General features: G+C 49.8%; 2 protein-coding genes across 5 annotated transcripts in view; one reads left to right on the top strand and one right to left on the bottom strand.

Annotated features, from left to right (window-relative positions):
- Nucleotides 1–1,163: 1,163 nt before the first annotated feature.
- WNT8B (Wnt family member 8B) lies at nucleotides 1,164–17,232 on the top strand (the record flags this gene model as incomplete). The annotated part of the gene is made up of 6 exons (XM_080597983.1): nucleotides 1,164–1,261; nucleotides 7,630–7,663; nucleotides 8,579–8,717; nucleotides 9,784–9,909; nucleotides 11,387–11,529; nucleotides 11,964–17,232. 6 exons carry the CDS (start codon nucleotides 1,164–1,166, stop codon nucleotides 12,519–12,521), a joined length of 1,098 nt encoding a protein of 365 aa, XP_080454109.1. The 3' UTR covers nucleotides 12,522–17,232.
- Nucleotides 17,233–17,427: 195 nt separating this feature from the next.
- SEC31B (SEC31 homolog B, COPII coat complex component) overlaps nucleotides 17,428–22,295 on the bottom strand; it is a 33,100-nt gene continuing 28,232 nt past the window's right edge. For all 4 annotated transcript variants that reach the window (XM_080597973.1, XM_080597976.1, XM_080597975.1 and 1 more), the window contains 4 exons: nucleotides 22,005–22,151; nucleotides 21,460–21,576; nucleotides 20,034–20,105; nucleotides 17,428–19,277 (listed from right to left, as the gene is read on the bottom strand). In XM_080597973.1, the coding sequence (XP_080454099.1) occupies nucleotides 19,098–19,277; nucleotides 20,034–20,105; nucleotides 21,460–21,576; nucleotides 22,005–22,151 (516 nt within the window). In that variant the 3' untranslated portion in view covers nucleotides 17,428–19,097. The remainder of the gene's footprint in view (nucleotides 19,278–20,033; nucleotides 20,106–21,459; nucleotides 21,577–22,004; nucleotides 22,152–22,295) is intronic.

Genomic DNA, 22,295 nt, shown 5'->3' with positions numbered 1-22,295 from the left:
GTGGGGCTGGCTGGTGGTGTCCTGGATAGAAGATGACCTTCCCTACGGACCCCATAGGGCATGGAGATTTGACCATGAGCTGGTGCAGAGGATGCTCCTAGGGCTCCAGGACAGGGTGGCGAGGCCAGTCCCGTTGGCTTGGGGCTGGTTGGAGTGGCTGTGGTGTGCCACCGACATGTCCCCTGTGGCCAGGAGGGATGGGCTGGGTGCCCTTGACTTGGGATAACACCTCGCTGAGCAACCACTGACTTTCCCAAACCCAAGGTACTCTTGCATGGACTTCACAGAACACCCTTAAAGCAAAAATTAAGGGTGAGAGGGAAGGTTTAGCCAGAGACCTTTCTTCCAGGGCAGAGATGGCATATTGCAAACAGGAGGTGGGAAGAAAGGGCAGGTCTCCATGATGAGGGAGGAGCAGGTAGAGTCCTAAACTGGCCCTGATCCCCTTAAGTTTCTGGGGGAGACCGAGGCAGAGACAATACTTAGATAAATGTCCCCAGCCTTCTCCCTGACACCTCCAAAGATGGGGCCCAGGCAGGCCATCCCCAAGCCCCCACGCCAGAGCACCCAGCTGCTGGTGGTGCCTCTGCAGCAGGAGGAGGTGAGGGCACGGCGAGCAGCCCTTCCCGCTGCCTTAGCGGGGGATGGAGAGGCAGGGCAGCGGCCGTGGAGATTGAGTCTAGTGATTGCTTTAAGGGATTTGCTGTCTCTTTCTTTCTCCCTCTCTCTCTCTCTTTTTCTTTCTCCCTCTCTCCTTTTCCCCCCCTTTTCCCTCCCTCTTATCCCTTTCGTGGTGCATTTGTCTTCGAGGAACCTGGGGTGTTCTTTTCATCAGTTCAATCTCTCTCTGGCACTTGAGTCCTGATTGGCTGAAGGACTTAGGGAAAAAAAAAATCTTTAATTAAGTAGATAATCTCTTCTTAGGAAGTTCTGCGGCTCCATTTCACCAACCCCCTTTAGCTCTTACTTTAGGATTGGTTACCCTTCACAGAAGTTGGGATTCAGGGGGCATGCGCCTCTTCATCACACCAGGAGCGCCGGGTGGAAAATAACTTCATCCCTTCCCTAATTTTTGTTGCATTTCTTTTTTCTTTTTTTTTTTTCCTTTTTCTTTTTGTTTTCCCTGGTGGTGGTACCCATTTTTTTTATTTTTATTTTTTAGGATGTCCTTTCTCCCTCTTTATTTGGATTTTATGTTTCACATGGACCCTTATCTGGGCATCTTCCTCCTCACTCCCTTCTTCCAACCCTGCTGTGCCTGGTGAGTATTGAGAGCACCTCAGCCTGTGTCGCAGGCAGGTGCTCTTCCCAGAGACCCTAAGGATATTCCTCTTCACCTTCCTAATGTCCCCTCTTTTCCATGTAGCTCTGTTCTGTTCTTTAGTGGGACCAGATATTTAACTAAGTCCCAAGACAACCATTGGCAGAGACATTTGATCTAAGCAGAGAATTCCCTTCTTCCCCCCTCACCTCCCAGCAGTAACTCTATGGGACAGATCCTGAGCTGGAGTAAATTGGAGCAGATGTCCCAAGAGCAGATGTGGAAGATCTAGCCCCTCACTTCCAATTGGGAAGATATCCCATTGGGACAGTCAGGGATTTCTGGTTTTCCAAAGGCTCACTGTCTGCTTGCCTCTGCTCTTAACCAAATCAAATGGGGCTTCTCTTATTCTCCCCGGAGAAGACAGTCCCTGATTAAGAGCTCAGAGACAGCAGGGATAAGCTCGACGCACAGGAGCATCACTCTGTGATGCCTGCACAGGGTCAGGATTACATGTCTGAAAATTGTGTATTAGGGTTTCCTGGGGAGAAGCTTTTGGTGTAGAAATTGCTACGGTTTGGTTCCCAATGAACTGGGACCCATGAGAAGTATCCCCCGGGTACAAACCTGTGGGCATCTCCTGGCGACCTATTGCCCATCCTCAGAGTTGTTTTATTTTATTTCCAGAAATGTTTTATAAGGGTGAACAGAAAGAGATTACATTTGCATCACTTCTAGTATCATCCCTTGTGGAGTATATCTATCCCATGCTCAAGCGGAGATGGGCTCAAATGACCTAGCTCTGTAGGTATTTGTTTCATAAGTGATTTCCACTGAGTACCCAAACTTTATTCTCCCTTTCTGTGATGCCCCTGGGAATCTGCTCAGTGGATCACAGACTTATCTCTAACAGCAAAGAAAGTCTTTTCCCATTCAATTACTAAAATCCCCTGCCTCCCCCATAGCAGATCTCTGGAGTTGTTACTGTGGATGGAAAAATCAAAATTACAGAAAGGGAAACTCAAGACTAAATGGGAACTCATTCTTGCTAGGGTGGGGGTGAAATCTGTGTTCTCTCAGAGGTTTCCTCCTCCCTTGTACACCTCTAAATATGATACAGTGGCAAACTCAGGACAAATTTTACTTTCTGAGCAAGGGGAATATGCATGTTATGCAGAAAGGTTAGGCAAGGCAAAAACTCATACTGATTTTATTTTGTTCTTTTCCTTCTCCCTTTATATGTCTCTTACTTTCCCCAGTATAGAGTAGGTTTAAAATACATTAAAAGGAAAAATAAATCAACATCTGTTAGAAAAAGTTCAAAGGGCGGAATTTTCAGTGCATGAAGTGGGGTGAAATACAGAAATCCCAGACATTTTCAATGGAAGTGGGATGTCTAAATGTCCTGCTTGACTTTCAGAAGGTTTTATCTAAAAGAAAAGTTTATAGCTCAAGATAGCTCTTCTTCTCTGAGCATCTTGCTCATAGGTCATAGTTTCCTGAGAGAAAGGAAAATTGTAAACTTTATTTGAAATGATCGTATTACAGATCCTGTCCTTTAACTCTCACAGAGTTTAAAAAAAAAAAAAAAAAAAAGGTTAATGGGGATCGTAATAATCCTGCTTGCAATTTCTGCTGTTTATCTGATCTAAGTGCTTAAAATGCAACAAGATCTTTTTTTTTTTTTTTTTCCTTCTGTGATTTGATCACTATAATTGGGAGCGGGGCAGGGGGAGGTATTAGATCAACAATAAATGCTTTTTGTATATGTGGCCACTTCCCTTCTCTGATATTGAATTAGATTCTGCCATATAAGCTAGGTGGAATGGTCAGTGTGTTTCTAGACCAGCAAAGTGTCAGGGTTGTATTTAGGAACTAAAAACTTAATAAATATAAGAAAATCGAGAGAAATGAAATAACAAATATAAACCCTCAAATGTTAATGAGTTACCTCCTAGTTTCTTATCCTGTAGGAATAATGCAACAACCTCTAATGCCGCAACTTGCTTCCAAATGCTTTTTACACTACAGATATGGTTTTCTGGTGTTGCTGGTTTTCTAATAGCTTGACGATGAAATTCAGGTCGAAAGTGAAATTGTATCCATTTTCTGTGTTTAAAACAATGACAGTAAAGATCTAAATACAGCTATATCATTTTCTAAAGAGAGAAATCTGAATCAGCAGCAGAGTAGCGTGAGTGGGTGATCAGGTATCAAACAAGTTCTTTAATGGGAGATTTGATAAGGCTCTCAGGGCATATTAAACTGAAGAGCAGGGTGCGTGTTATTGGGTAACATTGTAACTGAGTAGAAATTATCAGAGGCTTATTAGTATTTGATACGTGTAAAATATAATGGGACAGATACTTGGCGGCATCATTTTCTATTGAACCCAACAGAATGTGACATACAACCTCTGCTATAGGTTAGCTTTGAGATAATTTTCTAGTATCAGATGCAATGAAACACCACTTGCCCTAGGTCTGCTTTATCCTGCGATGAACAGAGTTAGCGTAACACCCTGCCCAGTGCCCTGCGTGGGCTGGGAAGGTGGTTGCAGCACTCGGAGGGTCCCTACTCCCTGCCTGCTGAGGTCTGTCTCTGCTCTGCTCCCATCCGTGTAATGCTATCCTGGAGTTTGAAGGCAGAGGGAAAGAGTATTAGATAGCTTGAAAATATAAAAAATAATAAAAAAATCATGCTACACAGACAAAAAGGAAGAGAGATTCATTTCCATAGTGATTGCTACTTGCCTTTCAGAGATGACTCCGGTGGCACTGCCGACATTCCACTACTTCTGTGGTACAAGTGGCTTAATTGCTTTCTGTCCTTGCTAGAGACTATATCCAGAAAAAAGATGAAATTTTCTTAGCTAGACCATATGGTCAAGGACAAAGTGAACAGTTTGTCTCCATTATTACCTTTCGTTCCCTCTCAGCATAAATAAGAAAACTTCCAGCCATACGATGGCCCAATTTGCAGCAGATAGCACCCCGATATTCAAACTGTCCCATCTCCCCTTCTCCTGAATGCACTTGCAGCTGCAAGAGTTAAATGTGGGGGGTAAGCGTACTGATCTAAAAGAACCCTTCACTCATCTAAGTGCTACAAACCCACCCAGCAGCGTGCCTGCCCATTGATCGGAGAGTGCAGGGAAAATGCTTTCTGTCTCTCCGACTTAATAAAAACGTTCAGAATATCCTGCTGGGAAATTGCTACTGTACCATTTGCTCAGCTGCAGATGGTGAATTGGCATATCCTGAACTTGGCCTTTTTGTGAACCTTGAGGTTTATCCTGGGAAGAACAGACCCACTGCTTCAATGCAGTTATGTCAACTGACGCCTGCTAGCAGACGCCTGCTAGCAGACTGGTTTTCCGTAAACCCTGAACCCGTGGATTACTGTCCTCCTCCTAAAGCCACCCTCACAACTTCTCGGATGTTCCTAGTCCAAGATAAGGCCCGCAAAGGTTTGAAACAAATGCTTCTTGAGCACTGGGAATTTGCTTTTTCCTACCAAAGAAGTGGGAAGCAGTGCAGATGGGATGTATCTCGTTTCACAAAGGCCAGATACGAGAAGAATTGTAATTCCCTAGATCTTGCCTACACGAGGGCATTTTAGCAGAATTTTCTCACAGCTGCTACCAGGGGCTCAGATTCATACCAACACCGTCATAAGCAAGCTAGTGTGGTCCCCATGGCAAAGCTCTTAAGGAAAAGGCAAAGGACAGGAGGGAAAACAGATGGAAAATAACTTGTTCATGCTGCTACCCAGTTGCGCGAGGATGGGGACCCACAGAGCTTACACAGTCTGAAAAGCCCCAGGTTCATGCCCCTGTGTGATTCAGGTCACCCGATGCTCTAATCACCCGGCTACAGATGCCGTCTCTCCAAGTCCCAGGAAATATTTAATTAGCTGTACAATGCAGAAGCGGCTCCCAGAGGAAAATTCCTCTGCAAAATAGCCATCAGCTTCATGCCGAAGCACCCACCGGGCCTGAAGAACAGCTGGGGCTGAATCCCGGGCCTGAAACAAAGGGAAAGGGCCTGCTGCTCTCACACTGTGCCGTGGCCACGGCCCCCTCCCACCTTGACCCGGGGGAGCCTTTCCCATATCTTCATCCATATGGATACATTTCCACAAAATAAAAAAAAAAGGAAAAAAAAGGTAGACTTGCCAAATGAAACTTTGCAAACTAGCTCTTTGAACTCCTCCTAAACTGTGAGTAATAGCAATGATCGGGTTTCTTGTGGTTTTGACTGAGCTAAAGCAGCTAGCCCTCCTTAGCCCTCCTTTTTGTGGTGTACCTCTGAGAGATCACCGTCAGGGCAGCTCTAGCTGAGGGGACTGCCGCATGGCTGCACTTCTTCCCCCAGCTTGGGGTGTTAGTGTCTGCTTTTGCCTGCACTTCTGGGACACCCAAGCCAGCCCTGGGGTTCCCAGCACTGAGGCTCTGTGATAGCCCAGTTTCTCTCAGCGTATGCTCCAGCTTTTGCACCATTACTCAATGCAAGGTCTCAATCAGCTCACATCACCTCCCCGGCCTCAGTGTCCTCCGCTGGGGTACAGCACTCATCCATCTTAGAGCCACAGTGTGCCTGCAGGGCAGGCTCTCCACGGAGTCACCAGAAACAGTCATGAGGGTTATTTTGCAAACCTGGAGTTTTGGAACGAGTTGATTGTAGGATAAGCCTCCCTCCTCTTGCTTCATTTCTGGCTAGGGATTGTTGGGGTTGGCTGTTGGTCCTTTCTGCCAGGCATAGCTAAGCTGCGTCCTCCAGATCCCTCGTGGTGGTCACAGCACCACACATGGTCTTGATACTGACAGACCACTTGCATTGAAACAGCCTTTCTTGCTGGAGAAAGAGACTTGGAAGGTTTCAGTGACCCTGATTTCCAGCACGATCCTGCAAATCGTTGTACTGGTACAGGGGAAGGAGCTCAAGGCTGCAGGGAATGGGGGAGGCCGGTGGGGATTTTTTCCAGTGGAGAAATACCCAGCTGAATGCTAGCCTGTGAGCAAGCCTGCGGCCAGGCAGTAACCAGGCTGAGGGTTTCGTGATCCTACGGTGACCTGCTGAAATCCTTCATTCAGCTCAGCAGCCCCCAGCTGCCACCCACCAACAGCAGCAGCTCAGGACACTCTCAGTCCCTGCTGAGGACAGTGGCACATCAGCTGGTGGCCAGGTCACGGCCTACCACTGCCCAAGTGAAGGGGGAAGCTGCTCTCAGCTCAGGCTCTGCAGTCACCTGTGCATTGCCCTGGCAGGCAGCAGATCTCACTGGGCATGGTGTGGCCTTTTGGGCAGGGCAGTCTCGGGTGGGAGCAATGAGAAGAGACTGCTGTTTTGCTTTTCCCTCCCCTCCCACCTGGAGGCAGGAGGAACCGGTTAAAAATGTTGTGCCATGACAAACAAAAGCCACATGCCAAAAGAGCGTGAAATTGGCGACAAAAAACTTGTGATTCAAAAATAAATATTAGAGTTCCTTTCCTTTATTTTGCAATATCCTTAGGAAGAAAGCCCACATTTTTTTTCCCCTCTGTAAAAGGAGCAGAATTTGTTGATCTATGGAACAAAGCAGGGGGATCATTGGGCTCACAGAACTAAAGATTTTAGGAGCCCAAAATTTAAGATTACTGAAGTAGACCTAGTGCATTTTCAGTAGAAAAATGAATTTCTATGAATAGTGGCAGTTTTCCATGAACAGTAGCAGAAATAAAATTTTCACAGGAATACTTACAAGTAGGCAGCTCTGGAAACTGTTCATCTCAATTTTTTCACATTTCACTTGGAAAACGTCAAAGTTTAATTTGGGCTAAGCAAGAGAAGAGCATGGGCTGCCAAAGCTGGCATCATAGGAATGCAGGAGGCCATGGGGCATGGCCCATCTCCTGGGGCTGGGCGCACGCTATCCCGAGTTAAGCTGAGCAGCATTTGGTTATGGCAAAAAGCAAGGGTAGGGGAGCAAGGAAGCACTAAAAAGATGGGGGAATTGGTATGGAAGGCAGCTGTGAGGAGGAGAGCGAAAAGAAGGAGTGGTGATAGAGGGCAAGGGGACTGCAGCAGTGGGGAGGGAAGGAGGGGTGCAGACAGCAGGGCTGGGGAGTTGCTCTGGAGAGGAGGACAGAGGAGAGTGCAGTCACGGGGACCTGGGAAAGATGGGTCCTTGGGGCTGGGTAGGCAGAGAGGGTCCAACCTGGAGAGGGGAGCAGGCAGGGGGAAGAAGGAGGCACCGAAAGACCAGAGGTGCCTGCAGCCAGGAGCCAGGCAGGCTGCCGGGCTGAGAGGAGAGCCCTGGGATGCCAGGCATTCCCCAGGCCCCTCCGCCATCACCCCCTCCCTGCTGACACTGTCTCTGTCTTCCAGGTCAGTGAATAATTTCCTGATGACGGGCCCCAAGGTAAGAGAAATCCCTTTGATCTCTGTCCCTGATTCCACTAAACCCAGGAAAGGGGGTGGGGGGTGGCTCCTCCTTCCTACTCCTCTCCATCCAGCCTCAGCCAGAGCTCCCCTCACCCCAGGACTCCAGCAACAAGGCAGGGGAGGGCCAGGGATACCCTCCTAAGAGCTGCAGCTCCATGGGCTGTCAGCAAAGGAGCCTGGGCTCCTAAGCTGCTTGGGGTCAGAATTTGGAGATGGGTCTGCTGACACCAGGTGAGGATCTCACCTGCCATCTGTTGCTTCCTGCTGATCCAGTCAGCATCAGGACCCATGGTTATCCAGCTGGAAGGACACTTTCTGTGGCCCTACAAAACACGCTTCCTCAAGGAGCACAGCTGGAATTGCCAGGAACTTGTTTGGTGTTTTTGACTCCCCTCCTCCTTAGACCCCTCTTTTAGAGGCTTATTTTTCCCTAACCAGGACCAGCTGTAAAATTCACCCCCAGATTTTTGTTCCTCCTGATAAATTCATCTTTAGAAACCACCTCCTTTCACACTGGAGAGATAAGGGTTTCCCCATTGCCAGGGCTGGCCAGCACATTGCTCCTAATGTGGCTACTAGCCAACAGCTCCATTTGGCCTTCTCCCTGCAAGAGGCTTAGCCTCTAACCCAGCACAGCAGAAAATGCATTTCCTGCGGCTGCTGGCAACTGCTAGACCCCAGGGGAGCCAAACCCAGGACAGCCCTTCAGCTCTGTACATCTTGTCTCAATAAGATGGCACACAAGTCCCTTGCAGTTGAATGCCAGCCTCCTGAGGAGACTGGTGCTCTGCACCATGCTTCTCCATCCACCGAGACCCCAAAGCAGCAGGACCCTCAATATGCAGTGCCAGGGTGATGCCATCCCCCTCCTGACCTGCTGCTCTGCCCCTAGGCCTATCTCATCTACTCCAGCAGCGTGGCGGCCGGGGCGCAGAGCGGCATCGAGGAGTGCAAGTTCCAGTTCGCCTGGGACCGCTGGAACTGCCCTGAGAGGGCACTGCAGCTCTCCAGCCACGGCGGGCTGCGCAGCGGTAAGGAAAGCATTGGACACCACTACCGGGACCCCCTTGCCACAGGTTAGAGCCCAGCAGCCCCTCCTCTCTTCCCATGTGCCTCCTTTCCTGCCCTGTTCCCACAAGGGCTGTCCCTCTCCTGGAAAAGCCCAGGAGGGATCTTCCAGGAGGCCCCTTCACACATCAGACGTGCTGGGACTTAGCTTCAAGGCAAGGCGGCCCTGCAACTCCAGTGCTGCCTCTGGACCTACTGAGACCCAGCTGGTGCAGGAGTGCCCCACCAAGCCCCGTGTGGGCTGCTGGACACACCATACCCAAGATGGGCCTCTTGCCTTCAGGGCTGGGAACCAGCATGGGGCAGTGAACAGAGGGATGGGGGTGAAGTGAGCAGACAGAGCTCTGCGGCGGCTGTGTTCTGGCCAAGGAGCAGGAGAGGGAGGAAAATCTCCCCACAGCTTCCAGGAGACTGAGATGCCAGAGACACCTTGGGCAGAAATCCAGTGTTGGCTGGGACTGGGAGCGGGTCCCAGAACCATTCCTGTCTAGGTTATCTGCTCAGATACAGACCCTGCTGATATTAAATGAAATCCAAAGGCCCAGTGACATTAACTGATAAACACCACACAGATCTTTGTGGGTAGGCATGGGCACCGCACTGAGCCCCTGTGAGTCTGGGCTGGTGTCTAGCAGAAGAAAAGGATTGAGGGGGCTGTGGGGAAGGAGCCCTTCCACCCCTGGAGAAGGCCCCTTCCTCCCTGGGTTGTATCAGTGAGATGTAGGGGACATTTGGGTGTCTGTGCTCTATACTCACTGGTGAGCTCCCACAACAGCCAAGCGATAAACTCATCCACGCCCTTGGAATAGCACAAGTCAGTTTGGATCAAGCCTGGAAGCTTCCATCTTCATGTGGTTCAAGCCAAGATGAAGCTAATCTAACATACGGGGTCTCCTCTCTGCCCTGCAAAGCCCCGCTCATTGCAAACCTCATCCAACCCAGTCTCCTGCATGGCAAGAGTCATTTCTAACACTGGTCTTGCCACGAAATCTTTAGCACATTTGCTCTTCTTGTCTTCCCACTTGACAGCAAACCGAGAAACCGCCTTTGTCCATGCCATCAGCTCTGCAGGCGTCATGTACACACTGACCCGGAACTGCAGCCTGGGGGATTTTGACAACTGCGGCTGTGACGACTCCCGCAATGGGCAGCTCGGTAAGGAGAGACAAGCGGGGGTCCCTCTGTCGCGCCCCAGACTGCAGGAGGAAGCTCTCCTCTCCTCCACAATTTCACCAGAACTACTGTTGGGGAATGCAGGATGGCATTTATAGACCTCAGGAGCTTTCATCAGCATGGCAGATATATGAGAGCACAGTCAGGAGAAACACTGGCAGTGCCCAGCCTTCATCCCATCCCCGTCCCCACTGTCCCTAGCCTCTAGCTGCTGTGTGACCCTTGGTGTGGAAACCCAGGGCTTCACTGCTCTGGCTCTCTCCTCAGCTGTCACAGAAAACAGTGAAATTTGGGCATTCTGTTTTGAAAGGAAAAAAGTGAGATTTTTAAATTATCAAGATCTTTTAAAAGCCTTTTCTTGTTTAACTGTACTGGGCAGTTGGTGCGTGTCAGTTTGTGACAAACTCCACTGGAGTGCCCAGTATTGAGTAATTTGCTTTATTGGCTAATACTTTTTAAAACAGTCACCATTTCATAGGTGTCTGAGGCCTGGGATGGCCCATCTCTAGCAGAGCAAGACTTTTGGGCAACGACACAACAAATTGTATCTTCTCTGGAAAACTGAGCTAGTCATGCTACACTTCCTTTCCCCAAAACATGTCTGTTTTTCATGAAAATTTTCCATTGCGAACTTAAAAACTTGGCAGGCAAAAGAAATTTTTGGGTTTGTCCAAAACATTACGGTTCAATTCCACATGCTGCCACGCTGACTCTGGGTTGCTGTTTCTGCGCTGGTTCAGTGTTTCCATTCTCCCTTCGGCCCCAGCTCTTGATCTGGACTTCATCATCTGCTGCAATCATCCACCTCCCGTGAGACACCACCGCCTTTCCCTGCGAGAGGGCACCCAGGCAAGGGCCGGGCCTTTCAGGGACAAGTGGCACAAGGCCATTAAACCACAACGCCCACGATGTACCACTGAGGCACACAAGGGTCAGAATATTCCAGATTTCAAACCTTCCCAGAGAATTGGTATTTTTCTCTAGGAGGAAAAGAAAAAACCGCACAATGTGTTTCCAGGCAGCTGAGCTAAATTACCAAGCCCACGCTAGGTTAGCAAAAGTACCCGCCGCATCTTGCTGTATGGTTTCAGATTGGACTGATTAAAGTCATGTTTAGAGGGAAGGTGATTAAAGACCCAAAGCCTCATCTATGTAAGACTGCTAATATATGACAATTAACAGCTTCTGAATCCTGTTCTATAGAAAGCCTGGAAATCCTTGGGTTTGTTACATGTGCCTTCACTTCTTGTGTGAGCCACATACTGCCCAGGCCTCAGTAGAAATGGCAGAAACCCAAGGGGAGGGTAACTGGGAATACCACTGGGCAAATGGCTGGCTTTGTCCCCCAGCCTCCATTCCCCACCTTATCACTTCTGGAGACCACCCTTTCTCATCCCTGGGGCCACAGCACAGTGAGGGGCTGGTTCCCTGGCAGTGCACAGCTCATCTCCTTTCCTAGGTGGGCAAGGCTGGCTGTGGGGAGGCTGCAGCGATAACGTGGGCTTCGGGGAAGCCATCTCCAAGCAGTTTGTGGATGCCCTGGAGACTGGACAAGATGCCAGAGCTGCTATGAACCTGCACAACAATGAGGCAGGTAGAAAGGTGAGCCCCCTCCCTCCCTTCAGACCTGGAAGCACATACCTGATGTGCTCTGGCCATTCACTATGGTGTCTCACTGCTTGCTGTGGCTAAAAGCATGTGCCCAGAAGAAATAATTAACTTGCTGAGGAGAGGGGAAGGCAGGGTAGCAGTACTGACATGATGAGTGTTTGTTCTAACATAGCAAACCTTCCGTGATTACCCTGCTAACTCCTTCTTGCTGTCCTTTCTCCGTCTTCAAGTAGTAAAGTCCCTTGGAGAAGCAAATCTGAACTTTCAACCAACCATCCCTGGGCAGGGCTATTGTATAAGGAGGGGCTGTGGCAGACCCCTCCACAAGCTTGGAGCCAGACCTGTCCATGAGCTGCAGCACAGAAATGACCCCCGTGAGCCCTCTGGGCATTTTCCTGCATCCCCTCTCTCTCCTCATCTTGCAGGCTGTCAAAGGAACCATGAAGCGGACTTGCAAATGCCACGGCGTGTCGGGGAGCTGCACCACCCAGACCTGCTGGCTGCAGCTGCCCGAGTTTCGGGAGGTGGGCACTTACCTCAAGGAGAGGTACCACAAGGCCCTGAAGGTGGACTTGCTGCAGGGGGCAGGGAACAGCGCTGCCAGCCGGGGTGCCATCGCCGAGACCTTCAGCTCCATCTCCAAGAAGGAGCTGGTCCACTTGGAAGACTCTCCTGACTACTGCCTGGAGAATAAAACGCTGGGGCTGCTGGGCACGGAGGGGAGGGAGTGCCTGAAGAGAGGCAAGGCGCTCAGCAAGTGGGAGAAGCGGAGCTGCCGGCGGCTGTGTGGGGACTGCGGGCTGGCGGTGGAGGAGAGGCGGGCCGAGATGGTGTCCAGCTGTAACTGCAAGTTCCACTGGTGCTGTGCCGTGCGGTGCGAGCAGTGCCGCAAAAGGGTCACCAAGTACTTCTGTGTCCGCAAGGAGAAGCGGGAGCGGAGCGGGGGTGGTGGGGCCAGCCGCAAGCTCAAGAGAAAGCTCTAACTGTCCCCTGCTCCTCCACGGTCCTCTCTGTCCCTCTCCTTCCCTCCCCACCTCCCCAGCAACCCGTGGCACCATTTCCTTTTGGGTTAGCTTTGTCTCATTCCCAAGCAAGGCCTCTTCACCCAGCGTCACCTCACTGGGGCTTGGACAAGGCAGAAGAGCTCCCCTGGGCCTTGGCCATACAGGGCATTTCCTGTTAGTGCAGTGGCTGGTAACCTCTGGGACACTCATGTTGACAAAACCAGGTGAGATTTGGTCCCTTCAGCCCAGGGTTACTCTATCCAGTGACTCTTTTTATTGCTGAAAACGCAGCTGGTCTCTGTGGCTCCTGCTCCTTTCAGCTTTTCTGTTCCCCCAGGCAAGTGCTGCTCACGCTGCTCTGGGCTTTTAAGCAAGCAAGATCAACACTCAGGAAAACATGAGGAAGCTAAGACGGCACCACTAGATGTGGGCCACTCAGAGTGGTATACCCTAAAACAGAAGAGGCTTCTAGTACTGTTAAAAAAAAAAATAAAATAAAAGAGGCCCTAAAAGAAAATTGTTACTGCCTTTTATTAAGCCCTGCACTGAGGAAAGAGAAAAGGTGTACAACTCCTTCCTGTAGTGAGCCAGCCTCCAGGAAGCCCACAGTATCGCCTCCCATCCTTTCACAGCTTTGCTAAACTCTCCAATGCTTCACTTTGCAATTGAGACAGCAGCAGCAAGATTCAAGCTGCTGCTTGACCTGCCCATTAAACATTTGTCCTAAGAAGGGGTCACGTCACTTGCTTTTTTACACGTTTGCTCTGCATCTTCAATGCCTTCAGGTCTGGCCTCCCTTTTCACCCCAGCGCTTGACTGGTTGGTGCCATAATGATGCCCTCACACTTCTCCAGTCCCTCTTCCATCCCAATCTCCCCCAGAGAGGAGCTGCCAGCTGAGCCCCTTCCCCAGTTCTTGGTGTACTTGCTGAGCACTCTTACCCTGTCAGCTAACTAACTAAATACTTCCTCATAGTCTGAGAAAATGTCAGTTTCTATTTAATGGTGTTGTAAATAGGAAAGTGAAGCACTTTGAAGTTTAATTTATTGCACAGTTACTGTGATGTATACATAACATTTTTTCCTCCACGGCATATTGTATATACTCTATAGGCTAAGCAAGCAGCAGGAAGATTTGCTTGATTCATCTCTGTTCCCTTGCCATGGCTGAGGTAGGCAGGGAAGAGGCTATCAGAAGCAGGATCTGAGGAGATTCTGCACCATCAAAATGATCTCCCTCAGGCTATGAATTTATACTCGACTTTGCTGTTTGAAGTGTCCTTTAGACAGATGAGAAGCCAGCAGAGCTAAGTTACTGGCCATCAGATCTGTCTTGTAGTCAATATTTGTAAACCAATAGCAAATGCAATAAATCAGTAGCTAAGTGCTTGCAAAATGCTGTTGTGTTGGGTGTTTTGTTTGTCCAATTGCATGTGCAGATGTATGTAGTTATAGTTCTGGAGACTACAACACAGCCACTTACTCATCTGTTTATCACAAGGAGAGCTGACCAGTTCCCTCCACCTCCACCCCTACCATGACAGGAAAGGGTTTGCTCTCTTGGATGCAGCCTCAGGCAAGCTCAAACTGTGGTGCAGCTGTGAGAAGAAAAGGAGGTGAGAGGGGAGCAGATAGGGGCCCAAGTGCCCATTTCAGAGGTGACACACTAAAGACACTCAGCAGTCTGTATGAGTGTCTCAGTTATAAAATATCCCCTTCATCTCAGGGCTACTTTGATGGGGGTGGGAATTCAGACCTAGGGCAAGCTGAGGTCCCACCACAGCAAGAGTATTCATGTCAAGCAAGAATCTGGCAGTTCAAAAACTGAAAAAAAAATATCTTGGCCTATTCTCAGGGAAAGCTGAAACACTTCTACTCCAGACACAAGCCACCAGCTGTATGCACAAAGTTCCTATTAACACAAGGACCTTGCCCCCGGTCTCCCTTGCACCTCTGGCAGCAGTTCCTCCACCACCTCGCCCTGCTCCCTGGGGTGGGGACGCATCCTTAGGCAGGAAAGCAAAGAGCTGCAGAGAGCCTGTCACCTAGCAGAGGAAAGCTCCAGCACAGGCTAGCTTGAGGACAACCGCAAGGCAGAGAGGACAGCTTCTACCCCTGTCCCTCTGTGCTCCCCCACTCCACAGCCAGCTTCAAAAGCAAGAAAAGGGGAAGCTGTGGAAGCTGTTTCCTTCCCTCCCCTGCCTGTGCTATTGCCCCACACAAGTGCCCTGTGAAGACTGTGGCGCAGGCCAGGATGCGCCCACCGGGCAGGGCGATGCCTGTTGGCGAAGGGGAACAGCGTCCCCATCCTTCCCCAGGCCTGCTGGAGCGAGGGGGCACACAGGGAGCATTAGGAGCAGGGGCCCCACCGCCGCATGCTTCTTTCTCTGGGACAAAATGGCGACACCGCAGCTGCAAAATGTGCTGACCTCAGCAGCGGGTCGGGGCCCGGAGGGGTCCCCTTCCCCAGCAAAAGCAGCCCTAGGCAGTAAAGGCACTGCTGCCATTTTGTGGCAGGATTGGATGCTTCCATGTATTCATTTCGCTTTAATGAAGGCGCATTCCTCAGAGGAGAAATATTTACATTCAGCTTCCCAGGTGGTCACCTTCGCCCAGATGACACACAAACAGGCAGCCCCCCGCTCCCTTTTCCAATCCAAACCTCTTTAGAGGGCTCAAGGAGGAGGGGAGCAAGGGGAGGGGGGCTGCTGGGGGAGCAGAAAAGAGAAGGGAACAAAATGCTAATAAATCAGCCAGCCAGCCCTTTTCCCCTCCCCTCTGTGGAGTCAATGGAAAGTGTCATTTCACATGCTAATCCCCCTCCGCTCTCTTCACAACACCTTTTCCGAAAAGTGTTTGGGAAAAGTCCTTGTGGCCCGTTTACAGCTCCCTGCCGCTTCGGATTCCTTCTTGTCTAAGGCCGCGGCCCCCGTGTGGGTCTCTCCCTCCAGCAGGGCTCCTTACAAAAAAAATCTCAACAAAGACTTTGGAGTTCATCAGCCTCCCACTGAAATTCACAGCTGCTGAACAAACTAATCCCCTCTCTTGGCCTTTCTTCCTTTCAATGGGTTCTTGGCTTCAAAGACACTTTGGGAAAGGACTTTGTGGGGACTCACACTGCTCCCTCAATAGAAGTTAGTGCAAGCATTATCTTCAGAGCAAGTGGCTTTACAAACAAATACTGCCTAACAATCTCTGCCCCTCCAGCTCCCCCAAACACACACAAGCCTAGCCTACAGACATGATGTTATCTGCAACGGGATTAGAGCTCTGTTCTCCATGCCCAGGGATCCCTTCCTCCTGCCCCCCAATTCTTTGTCAAACCGAAGGCCTTCTCACCCAACAGAAACAGCAGCGCAGGGATGCTGCAGCAGCATGTGCCCACATGGGAGGAGGCACGGCCAACAGGCTGCTGTCTGTAAACCAGAAGCTGTTAGCAGCCAGACAGCACTGTACCTGGAGCAGTGCTTTCCAACTGCACCTCCGAGGCAGCAAACAGCACTAGGGCCACAGAGACTGAGGCCTGGCCTCCAGCCTCTCTGAGCCCCTCGAATAGGTCCCCTCACTACCACCTGCTTGGTTTCCATACCTAGAGTTTTAGGGACAGTGCTCACTGGAATAAACCTGAAACGGAACTGAGCAATGGGGGGACAACGGGGACAAGCAGGAAGGACTAAAAGCAAAAGCAGGGTAAGTAGGCAGTCTCTGCATGAACCCAGGGATAGCAGGTGCAGTGCGTGCTGGAGGAAACTGAAGGCAAATGCATCTGAGAAATAGATGGAAAAAATCCTCATTTCTCAGTGGGACAAGTGGCCTGAGTTAAAGCAAATGGGCTGGACTGCGCAGGGTACCACAACTAGATCCAGAAAAGCAGAATCCAAGGGTCACAACACAAATGCAGCCCTTGAAAATCAGCTTACATCTCCCCCGATGAAGCAGAGCTAGGAGGCCACAGTGGTTGCTAACTGCTCGCACAGCACTGCAAGGCTCCCCTACACCTGGCATTTGCCCCTGCAAGCAGAATTTAAAAAGGCTGTTTTTCCCTGAATGTGTGTATTGTGTCCCTAATAGCCCAGAACCCTCATAAACCATGGTCCCTTCCCAACAGTGGCCAAATCTTCCCCCAACCAAACAGTGTTTCTCAACCTTTATTTCCTCCCAAGTCATCCCAATCCCAAGACAGGTAATACAGTCTTTCGTACTTCAGTTTCATGTCTTCTGACTGGCTGGCCTGTACAAACGTAATAGCTAGCCAGCTAGGCAACAATTTTTTATTTTGTTTTTGATTCTTCCCTCTTTTATCTCAGTACCATTCCACCTCAGCCTTCATACCTTCTTAAAAACTTAGGTGAAATCAGCTAACAGATTCAGAAGTTATTAACTGGTGGCAAGAACTGCCAATTCAACGGTATAAATTTGATTTCCACAAAGAAGGTCAGATCCTCCTGCTAGTTCAAGTGGCATGGCTTCAGTGGCATAACGTTGGCTTCTAAGAGAAAAGGATCTCATCAAGGGCTCTCTTTACTTACTTCCTTCCAACTTCTGATGCCAAGTGTAAAATCCCCAACACCACTGTGATTCCCCAGGGGAACCCCAGCATCCCAGGGACCTTCTTGTATGTGATGCGGAAGGATAGTAACAACTGAGGAAGGTGTCTTAAAGAACAGTTCTCTGATCCTGCAGCCCAGTGGAGCAGGTAAGACCTGAAGTCTCAAACCAGGATGGTTACTGCCCACACCCGCAGAGCCCATGATCTGGTTTGCCCCACATCATTTTTTGAGCTGAGAACTCAGTGGGAGGCCCTGAAGACTGAGAGAAGTCCCCCTGTAACCAGACGTGACAGGCAACTGCCTTTAGGCCCAAGCCTATGAAAAAAGCTGGAAGCATCACAAAACACAGCTTTTATTTCACTGTTCCGTAATCTTTCAGTGCATCAAAGTGCAGCAATAGAAACAGAACACAGCAGCAACAAGGAGGCACTTTGACCTGGAAAGGAGAGGATGAGACATACCCTCTCCCTCCCTTCTCTGATTCCCCTCCCTCCTAAGTCCCATGGTAGAGCAGGCTGATCGGTGTAAGTCACTGAACCACAGACCCACGATGGCATTACCACTCAAGCAGCAAGCAGAGGAAAGCAGGGGCTGGCTGCAGCCAAACATTGGGAAGAAGCCTCGCTCCCAGCTAGGGTCCAAGGATTGCGCTGCCCAGCTAGCATGAAAGAGGGTGAGAGAGGAAGACAAGGGAGGAGGAACAGAGGGAAAGACACAAATGTGCCCTAAAATCCCATCTACCTTCCCCGATTTCTTCTGCAGGACAGATATGCTTCATTCATTTATTTTACCCCAGAGGAAATGCCACAGTGATGAGAAGCTTCAGTACAGCCACGTCCTTGGGACCTGACAATGCCTCCTCCTGCAGCACATTTCAACCAGCATGGTACCAAGGGGCCTTTGAGAACCACCTTCACACATACCCATTACCATAAGCAGAATGAACACACCACACTTGGAGCAACGAGCTGTCTCCTCCTGCTTGTGTTTGGGTCAGTCTGGGTAGCTCCAGGGGATACTTAAAGGGACCTGTACAACCCCTGCTGCTTCTAAAGCCCTTAGACTGTCCAGAAATCCCAATGCAGGAAGCCTTTAGATAACACCAGCTGGCAACAAGCCAACCGTGCCAGCATAAAGGAAGTGAAAAAGGCCAGCCAGCCAGTGCAGCTTTTAGCCCAGACACACAATGCTGCTGGCTCAGGGGAGGAGCACACAGAGCAGCCCAACTTGTCAGCATTCCTGAATGGGAGAGTCCCAGGAGCTGGAAGGGTGAAACCAGCCCTGGGTCTGAAACAAAGGCTCAAGCCTACAGCTTAAGGGGGGAAAAGGGATAGTGGATAGTGTGGGGACAGTTGGGTTTCCTGTTTACCCTCTAGAAGAGAGGGCTGGGTGAAGAAGAAAGAGAGAACCAAAGCTAGCCCAGAGCAGGCCTGTAGTAAGCCGTAGTTGTAGCAGGTATGGGAACAGAGGGGCAAGAGGTAAGTCAAAGATTAGAATGAAGTTAAAGGAGGAACCAGAGGAGAGATCCTGACTGCAGCCCAATGGGGCAGGGACACCACAGCTTAGGTCCCAAGGGAGCCCAGCTGTCACTGAGGCAGCAGGGAATAGAGCCCAAGGTGCCAGCCCTGTTTGTCTCTTATTGAAAAGCAGCGCCAACCTGGGAAGGAGGAAGTTTCCCCTTTGTGCTGGGGGAACAGGGAAGAGGAGACTACACAGAACAGTTCTGGGGGGAATCTCTGTGTAACCTGGAAAACCTGAAATTGAGAGCCCTGGGTTGGAAAGTAGCTTTGGGGGAATAGCAGGGAGAGAACAGCCTCCAGGAGACCCACAGCCCAGTGGGCTGTCTGGAGAGCAGATGGGGCCAGGCATGCTGGCTCAGCACAGTTCCAGGCGCTGGCACAGACTTATTTCTCCAGAGTCAGAAGGAGAGTCCACAGCCTGCAGCACATCGACAGGTGAGGGAGTCCACCAGCTCTCATTGTGCACTGCACCAGCTGCTCCGCACCTTATACATTCAGCTTGCCAGCAATGGTCATGAGGACTTTCAGGATGGGCATGAAACCGGACACCTCACTGAAACTGCTGCTGCTCACCACCTGGGTGTGAACCAGGAGACCCTGCTGGTAGTTCCTAGCTTCAATGCAGTGGGCAATCTCATGGAGACCCATGAGGATGGTTGGAGAGAGCTGTGGGAAGGGAGTAGAAATGAGTCAGAATGCCCAGCACTGTTACACAGGTCCCCACCTCCCTCCATACCCTTCCCTCCTGCTCTCCACCTAATCCTTGCGAAACACAGCACCTACACAGCCAAGCACTGGCAGGAGAAATAGCCTGCTCCCTCCTTCAGTTTCCCAGCCCATAACAAACATTAAACCAATACCCAGGCTGGGTTATAGTGAATGCAGATCCTAAGTAATGACATTTCAGCATTAACTGAATATTTGATATATTTGTGGAGGTCAAAGGTCCATCTAGCACAGAATCCTGTCTCTGTTCAGGCATAATATGGACACTCAGGGAAAGAATACGTGTTATAAGGATTCTTCCCTTGACTGATAACCCTCCAGCAATTGGCATCAGCTGTTTCAGTTTTCCAAACTGGAGGTTACACTAGATTCACACTTAATAACCACCGCCAAAACATTCCTTTACAACTGCCCATTCCCATCTGGAACCTGTCTATTTATCAGTATACTTCCTGGGGGAAAAGCACCCTGCAAATACCTCCCCAGCTTTTCCTTACATTATCTCTGGGCCAAGGTTAAGGAAAAAAATGTATAAGGCAGGCTGGATTAAAGGAACATTGTAAGGTTTGGCAACCCCTAGCTTTCTTAAGAGGATATGTGCTGGAAATACTGAGGCGGACACCAAGGCCCACAGCCCAGTACAGAGGTGGGATCAGGAAACGAACTTGATCACAGGGAATGGTGGCACCTACTTACCGCCTGCTCGCGGAGCTTCTCGTACAAAGTTTCCAGCCGCTGCAATGCATCCTCCAGCTTTCTTCGAGTTTTCTAAAGTGAAATAGGCAATGCTAGCTCTGCCAGGGATTAAAACCCACTGCTTCCAGTATCAGTTTGCTCTTACTCAGCCCTCCCCTCTATTCTTCCCACAGCACCTTGCATTTCAGCGGCATCACAACCTCTGCCAGACAGATTACAGCCAGAGACTGTGATACAACCAGCCACGACCTCACTGTGCACATATTTACGCACATGTTCTCTTCCCAAGACAGGAATTTTTTCCCATTTCTCATCTCCCAGCCTAGACATTTCTCCCTTTTAACAGTGTTTGCAGACTACAGGACAGAGCAACTATCAGAAAGGAGGGATTATACTTTCTACTCCAGGCAGCCACCAACAAAAGGATCTGAGTACTGACAAGAGTACTGAAGATCTGGTGGGACTGACCACACTGGGGTCCCACCGTGGATAATCCACTCACAGGTACATTATCATTATACTGTGGATAGAAATACCTGTCTCTGGGCAATGCTGGGACAGGCCTGGCACGGTTAGGAGCTCAGGTGCATTGTATTGCTGTACCAATCCAGCCACACAACTTCCATGTCAACTTAGAGCTAGAGAATATTAAGCCCAAACCACAGGTCTTTCCATCCCTGCAGGGAACCTTTAGGTTATCTCCCAGAAATTGCCACACACACTGCACTCCCAGGATGCACACGGCAAACATGCTGAAACTACTGTTACACACAAGCTGTCTGACTCCAGGGTAGTTTGACAGTCAGGGCTCAGTGCTTTTCCCAACACCTACTAAGTAAAGTCACCTGGAAGGCTTCACAGTAGCCCCAAGGTCTGGGAAGACCTTACATCCTAACATAACATGATGTGTCAAACACCGTTTTGCTTCTGAACACAGCCTGGCCTGATACATTCATGCTATGCAGCACACGTGCCAACAGCCTTCCAGGAGCTGGGATGGAGAAATTTCAGTGACTCAGACACAAAGATCGTCTGGCTTTCTCTCTCAGCCAGGATATCTCAGCCTTTCCCTTTAAGCTCTGAGGATGGCTGGCAATACCAGCTCTGCAGAAACCATCTGCAGATCAAGCCAGTGAAAAAGGAAGCTGAATTAGCTGGGTCATTCCTTCTGCTTTCCTCAGAGAAAAGAGCCAGGAGGACAGAACCATTGTTCCAAAGAGGCAATGAGAAGTACTGGATAAACACTAGAGAATACATCTCAGATCCCATGAGATGGACAATCCTATGGCCTAAATGAAGGAGGCAGAGATTAACTGGCTAAATGGAAAAGACTCTCCCTCTCTTACTGTGACCAAAGAAGAAAGTACATAGCAGTCAAACATCAGTGAGGACAAAAAAGCCAAAGGACAGAAAAGGGAGGACTTACTGGATCAGTGGCAATAGCAGAGCAGCGTTGCACCAGCCCTTCAAAGGTGGTCTTCAGCCCCTGGTGCTCAGGAGGCAACTCCTTCCTCTCAACTCTCTCTGCAGGTAGCTGGTGATACTGCCAGAGACAGAAGCAGCTGAATGAATACAACAGGAGCATGAAAGGCTGGAGCAGCCAGATTCCCCTTCTGCAACTATGAACAGAAAGAATTTCACCCCTTGGCAAACCCAGAAAATACCTGGAAGCACTGAGTTATATTATCATCTTCAGACTGCAGTGCAACTTCAGGCCCCTGTGGATTCCCAACTCTCAGCAGGCTGACAGCCTGTCTGGCCTCCCTCCCTCCCAGACATACCCAGGTGTCATTTTCCACCCTGGCAGCAATTCTAACTATTCCTCTAACACTCAGGCAGAGATACGTTACAAGGACAAAGGAGCAAGCATAATCCCTGCAGCTGCCAAGCAATAAGAATCTCAAAAGCCAAGTTGCTTTTCTACTTGACAAGGAGCTGGTGGCTGGGGAACACCACGCTTTCCCTGGATACCTGCAGGCTGCCTTCCTTCGGTGCTCCTGGAGGTGACTGGCCAGATTCCTGCAACCTGGAGAGCGAAGGATGGATCCCTTGCGGCTCACTGGGAAGGCTCATTACTGGAGCTGTGATGGGGGCTGGAGGAGTAAATTTCTCAGGCAACTGTCAGCAAAAAAAGAAAGATTAAAGAAAAAAAAATCACACACACAAAAAAACAAATCCAAGGAAGAAGGGTTGATTACACTCTCAACAGTCAAATTCAACATCCTTTCTAACTTGCAGAGAGCCCAGTTCTCAAGATGTGTA

This window comes from Anser brachyrhynchus, assembly GCF_964034855.1.
Source record: "Anser brachyrhynchus genome assembly, chromosome: 6".
Classification (NCBI taxonomy): Eukaryota; Metazoa; Chordata; class Aves; order Anseriformes; family Anatidae; genus Anser; species Anser brachyrhynchus.
This window is presented reverse-complemented; position numbering and strand designations above follow the sequence as displayed.